Here is a 7,042-nt window from a genome sequence, read left to right on the forward strand (position 1 = left end):
AGACCCATTTATACATATATAATCCACACTTATATATACTTTTTTTTCATAAAGAAACTTCAAAATGCCTTTTTTTTAAATTTCAAAATGCGTTTCCAGAAATTTAATAGTTTCATGGAGTTTGGGAGACTGGAGCCTATTTTACATTTCTAGAAAATTCGCATTGTGATGAACTGATGATGCCTCAATCAGGCATTAGTGATAATTTTTTAGGGAATTATACAACGGCAATCTCCAGCAAGGATCCTTGGTGGCGATCGGTGGCTGCAAATCTGCAATGATGTACAAGTATCTGCAGGAATGGAGCGCGTGGGCGGCGTGGGCTTGCTGGTGGGGCGGGCAGACAGCGGATGGGGTTGCTGGCCATGACCCCACCACGAGGGCGATGTTCAGGGTGAACAGCCAGTCCAGGAAACGCATGTTAAACGTGTCTCTAGCAAATGATCAATAGTTGAGCAGTGGTCTCTCGGATGGTTTTACCCCATTCCGCAGGGGATCAAATCTGATTTGTCACCAATATATCTCGGTAAGGTGGATTATTTCTCGAGTGAGAGACAACGTGTCACTCGACAGCTAGAAACATGCGCGTAAGTTCGCCACCAATTTGTAGCATCACTATTATCTAATTCTGAGTTAATGCTCTTATATTTCTTTACAAAGGGAGTAGAAGTTATGCAAATGTGGGTGTCTCTGAGTCACGGTTCAAGATATCGGCCGATATTCCGATAAACTAGCCGATTTATCGTTTAAATCGACCAATAAATCGGCCGATATGAAGATAAATTGTCCAATATACCTAAGAAGGTCGACCAATAAATTTTTGATAAGCGGTATCCCTAACACTGCTCTAGTTGTTCGCTAATCTATGCACGAGACCGACCGACATAGCACATGCAGGAGCATGCAGATCATGCATGATAACGACTTAGCCGGGCCCACCCACGTCTTCGCACGAAACACGTTTGAGCACTAACATTTCTGTTTCTGGAATGGATAAGTAGGAGGAAGTGGAACCATAAGTAGGAGGAAGACCGCAAGGACACAGGCACACAGCCCCGCGGAACCAGGTTCGCTTCCATTTTCAAAGGATCCGGCAGAGATGGGCAGCAATGGAGGCGCCGACGGAGCAGGGTTCAACACGGACGCACTGGAGGGCGTGCGCGCCATCCTGTTGAAACCGTCAGAGTCCCTCGACGAGTCCACCAGGATCGCCGGCCCCGACTTCAACGACGCCGGCCTCGGCCTTGCCGGGATGCTCGGGTCGCTCGCCTCCACGGGTTTCCAGGCCTCCCACCTCGGCGACGCCATCGACGTCGTCAATCAGATGGTACACCCTCACTTGAGCATGTAGCCTCTAGCTGTCCTCGCTACATATGCATGCATGCTTCAGGAACTTGCTCTTTTCCAGAATCTCTGGTGATTTTGCTACACCCCTTGCATTTCTCACTAACTCTTTCTGCACTGTGCGTGCTTGGCTGCATTGAAGCTGGATTGGAGGCTGTCGCACGAGAAGCCAAGCGAGGACTGTGACGGAGCTGAACTTGAACCCAAGTACAGGGAATCTGTGAAGTGCAAGATATTCCTCGGTTTCACTTCAAACCTTGTGTCTTCTGGCATACGGGATGTGATACGGTTTCTGGTTCAACATCATATGGTGAACGCTCCAACTCTGTCTCACGTGTGCAAACCTGAAAACAAAAACAGGTTCAAATACCATTTTAATTAGCTAAAAAGATATTTTAATTAAAATGATTTTTATAATACATTGTTTAATTAAGAAACTGTTTAGTAGAAGTATGACTAGTTGCCTTGAGATATTTGTTCCGGTTACTTCAACGCATTCACCAAATATACGCTGACTCACATTCGTTGTTATCAAAGGTTGCTTGGTCACTAAATGCGACTCCCTCCATTTCAAATTACTTTGGATATTAGGTATCGTTAAACATTTGACCGACAATTACACTGTTAATAAGTAACCTTTGTGATAAAAAATCATAATTTCAAATAAATACTTCTTTAGAATATGAATATAATGATACCAGTTTTATGTACATAAAGTATATACTACACTCTCTGTAAAGAAATATAAGGGCGTTTAGATCACTACTTTAGTGGTCTAAACACTCTTATATTTAGTGATCTAAATACTCTTATATTTCTTTATGGATGGAGTAATAGATTAATTTGGAATGAAGACAGTACCGCCTTTTAGAATTATTAAGTGCTAGTAGTCACTGATGACTAGCTTCCAAACCCATGGCTAATGATTTTCCAAAGAAACAGTGAAACCAAATTGCGCATTGGCGCTTAGTCGCTTACTAACATCACTAAGTATATAGCCACTATTGACTAACTTCCTAGACCATGGCTAATTGTTTTCAAAAAAATGTGTTCTCTAGGTGGATGTTATTGTTACGAGTGCTGGGGGTATAGAGGAAGATCTCATTAAATGCCTTGGACCAACATACCGAGGTGATTTTTCTTTACGAGGAGCATTGTTGCGGTCGAAAGGACTAAACCGGATTGGAAATCTCTTGCTGCCCAATGATAACTATTGCAAGTTCGAGAAATGGATCATGCCAGTCCTTGACCAGATGCTACTAGAACAATCAACTAAGGTAGCTTATGTTTGAATTTAATAAATTAACTATTTGAATTTTGTTTCATATGATATGTACTAGCAATCATATGGTGGCGACTATCCCTTGTGTGTGTCATGGTTCGTTGATGGTGCACATAGAATGCACAAATTAGATGCAAATTTGATAATTTGCAGAAGATGCATGAATAGGAGTAGGCTACTCACACGATTGCGTCATTTCACGGTAGTGCATGACGGTGCTTCATGGTCATCGTGGAAGAAAATTACCAATTGTGCAAAGTTCATAATTTGAAAAATGTTTCACAATCGTACATGATGTGGTGCTTCATAAACTTTATTATAAGTTCATTGCATGAATTTCCTTACTTTCATATGTATGCATAACCCATGTCACTTATGACGACCAGTGCATAACTTTCTAGCAAATACATGGATGGAAAGACTATGAGGTGTTGTCAAACCAAATGTGTGATCTAGGCTTTATAATTATTGCACAAATTGCTGAAATCAGCATAGAGATGGTTGCACCTTAGTTGATATTTGATGTTCTCTAAGTTAAACCATCGTTTTCTACAATGTGAATTCATTGTTAAAACTTCTCTACCTGTCTTCATATTTCTGTTACTTCATGAATTTCCTGTCAACTGTAGAATGTCTGGACACCATCAAAGGTGATTGGTCGTCTTGGTAAAGAAATAAATGATGAAAGCTCCTACCTTTATTGGGCACACAAGGTAAGATGATTTTGCATAAACCTTTGATTCTTACAAACTATCATAGAAGTGTATAAATGTCGATCATATTTTAGAAGCACATGATTAGCTAGTTTCGGGTAAGCAGTGAGACAAGAAGTAGACTATAGTGCAACTCTGGCAACCGCTGCCATGTTATTCCACAGTTATCACAAAAACAAGGTGAGGGTGCATGACTGGGTCGAATGTAGGTGTGTGTAGTGACCCCAAAACCTTGTTCATATTGTGAGGTGTTTAGGATTTCTTGCTGAGGACAATGAACATGATTGTTTAGGTTTAGGTTCTAGCATGGGTGCCCCGAACCCCCACAAGACCCCAATAGGTAATCCCATTTTCAAGAGCATGCAAGACCATCTACATTTTGTTTTTCAGCGCATGCAAACCCTCAACATCATCAATTAGTAATAAATATTTCGACTAAAATAGAGCACACAAGGAACTATAACTTCACCCTCCATTTTTTTATCTAGCATAACTAACTAAATAGGTAACCACACTATCATATTTCTTTTAACATACACCTCAACATATAAACATGCATGGGAGAAGGGCCATCTCAACATGCAATCATGCATGAGAAAATCTCATCTCAACATGCAGTCATGTATGAGAAAACACTACTTATATTCAATAAATATTTACAACTATATAATAATCAAATATAATAAATATATCTACTTTTAGTTTTAGTTCTCATACTATTAATTTGGATATTAAATATATTGAAACCAATTCTTGCAACAACATGCCAGGTATCATCTAGTATATAGCAATTCTTGCAGCAATACAATGCCACCTCAACATAGAACCATGCATGAGAAAGACCCACCTCAACATTCCGCCATGCATGGAAAAAGGCTTTCCATTTGATTATGCCACTTTTATTCAATAAATAGTTTTCAATTATATGATAATTAAACACAATAGATCATATGTTTTCTAGTTTCAGTCCTCACGTTATTAATCCAAAACTTCATGTTCAAAACAACCAAATATCACTGCAATATATCGCAACTAGTTCCCGCTACAATGCATTCTGTATCATTTGGTTTGATGAACACTTCTAATAAGTGTTTGGGCCAACAAGGTACAACCTAAATCACAAAAGAGGTGCTTCTCCACCCTCCATCGGCTTAATCAATCTTTATAGTTACCATTGAGGAAGCATGAATCCTAAACGTGGGAATAATTGCTATTCTTGAATGAACTATTATTTTCTCAAAGTCTAGATCTGGTTACTTGACTCTTACTTTATTGTGTCTTTCAGTTTATTCCTTGGAGAATCTATTTTGTGCTAGATTTGTTATTTTTACTTGGTTTGAATCTTCGCCTCAATGGCAATTGTGCAAGGACTGAAGTTATATAGTGCTGACTCTTTAAAATTACCCAGAACAATATTCCTGTATATTGCCCCGCATTGACTGATGGATCAATTGGAGACATGTTGTTTTGCCATGCCGTTCACAATCCTGGTCTTATTATCGACATTGTACAAGGTAAACTATGATGTAATTACCTTACTTACTTTATTGTGGTTTCAGATGCTTGAAATTTTTGCAGATGTAAGGTTGATCAATGATGAAGCTATTCATGCTACCCCAAGGAAGACAGGGGTTATAATTCTTGGAGGAGGCCTCCCAAAGCATCATATATGCAATGCAAATATGCTCCGCAATGGTGCGGATTATGCCGTCTATATCAACACGGCTCAAGAGTTTGATGGTAGTGATTCAGGAGCACATCCAGATGAAGCAGTTTCATGGGGAAAGATTAAGGGTTCAGCACAACCTGTAAAGGTATATACATGTTAAAAAATAAGTCAATTTTTAATTAATTAGTCTAAAATAATATCAAGATAGCAGTGTGAGCAATATTAATCACATATGAAAAACTAGGCATTTGAGTTTGTATAGAATAGTAAACTAGCACGCACATCCATCAAATTTGCAATAATAAAAAAGTGCATGAAGGAACAAATGAGATTAGAACACATACATTGGTAGGAACGGTTGTGTGATTCAGGGTGTCGCCAAATCATTGAGTTCAAGATATCGTAGTAGAAGTTGTTGGCCAAATGTGAGCACCTGCCCCTTAGATGGCCAGACGCAGTTCTAGAGACAAGCATTCAGACACTGCTATCGGTGCGGTTCTCAAGATGAGGAAGTGAGCAACACATCAAAAAGGGAGCAATTATAGTGGTGCATTCACGGGGATACACTCGTCTAGGACGTGTGAGGGTTAATCAGGATTGGATTGGTAATTATCCCACCGCATGAATCAATTGGATCAATCATTACCCCCATTAACTTAGCTTTGTGTGCCGAGGCAAGCAGATGAGTGAGCAATCATACTATAGTCCAATGTTCTCATGTTTTAGGCAGGTATAAGCAAGAACCCATTATTTGTTGGCCTTCTATTAACTACTAGCACACAATGTGGGACTAAGCTTCGCACATGCTATGCAACCACAAATGAGCCTTTGAAATGTTTGCACAAATTATTGCGTAACATTGTCCCAAAACTATATGTTCCAACTAATATGTACCAACATAAGTTTCAAATTGTTTTCTTTTTATATTTTACATGCTACTAGACTTTGGTTACTGAAATGTTCCATAGGTGCATAGACCATGCACATGTCAGGCATTGTCTTGTTTTTTTGCATTGTAGCATATTGCAGCTTTAGAGTCTATGCACTTCTATGAGACATAATGGTGCTATGCAATGATGCCATACAACCTATTTGATCCTTATTATTGCAATATGACACTTGAGCTTTTGGAAATGCAGGTTCATTGCGATGCGACTGTCGCTTTTCCATTACTTGTTGCTGCAACATTTGCACGTACGTTTCATGGTGTGAATTGAACCAAATGGCATTGAAATAAGGAACCTTGAATTGTTTTATTATTGATTCCAACACCATTGTTCTGTACTCTTACTTATTCCTTTTGTTCATTGTCACACGAGGTTCCATCTGTATGTTTGAATGAGACTGTACATGGTGGCCAACATAATAATTTTCCATGTGTGTTCTTGTTTATGTGGTTATACTTGACTGAAATTTGACTTATAACACTACTACAGAGAACATCATTGCGTACAGGAAAACATTTTCTCATGTATAGTTGTCTAGACAGTCATCGGAGTTGTTTTCACAATACTCTTTTTAGGACCTCTTTATAGTTTTTTTGGCGTGCCTCTCAAAGCACGCCTTTTCCAAGCAGACTGTGTACAAGGTTCACATTTATTTTCATAAAAAAGATGGCAACTCAGGTTGTTGCTGGTAGTTAGCGACTTCCATCAACATATTTGCTCCATGCAGAGATGTTTTTTGAAGCTTGTTGTCTGGTTGGTTCCTCGCTTGAGCGTCATGGTTGTGAGGCGCCTACTCTTGGGCACCAGAGCATGGACGTGGGTGGTCACCATCTTCTCGCATGGATATGCATCTGCGCATCTAGAACAACAACAAAGTAGTTGCAACCATGAGTCTCTACTTATCCACTGTTCAAGAATGGAGCCAAAAAAATTGTTAAATGGGGGCCAATGGAACATGTAAAAAATGAAGGGGGCATGCACAAGAATTAGGGATTAAATTCATTAATTCACATACTACTTAAAGGTAGTTTAAAATACATTTTTATCAGGCGGGAGCCATGGCCCTAGCTCGCCCTTTGCTGGCTCC

The 7,042-nt window shown here is 39.5% G+C and overlaps 1 protein-coding gene across 1 annotated transcript; it reads left to right on the forward strand.

The window, feature by feature from the left end:
* Positions 1-1,046: 1,046 nt before the first annotated feature.
* On the forward strand, positions 1,047-6,400 carry LOC123116944 (deoxyhypusine synthase). The gene is made up of 7 exons (XM_044537809.1): positions 1,047-1,327; positions 1,487-1,654; positions 2,403-2,621; positions 3,256-3,339; positions 4,748-4,853; positions 4,918-5,153; positions 6,148-6,400. The coding sequence occupies exons 1-7, from the start codon at positions 1,100-1,102 to the stop codon at positions 6,223-6,225; spliced, it is 1,119 nt and encodes a 372-aa protein (XP_044393744.1). The 5' UTR covers positions 1,047-1,099; the 3' UTR covers positions 6,226-6,400.
* The last annotated feature ends 642 nt before the right edge of the window (positions 6,401-7,042 follow it).

The sequence above is a fragment of the Triticum aestivum genome, chromosome 5B (assembly GCF_018294505.1).
Source record: "Triticum aestivum cultivar Chinese Spring chromosome 5B, IWGSC CS RefSeq v2.1, whole genome shotgun sequence".
Lineage (NCBI taxonomy): Eukaryota > Viridiplantae > Streptophyta > Magnoliopsida > Poales > Poaceae > Triticum > Triticum aestivum.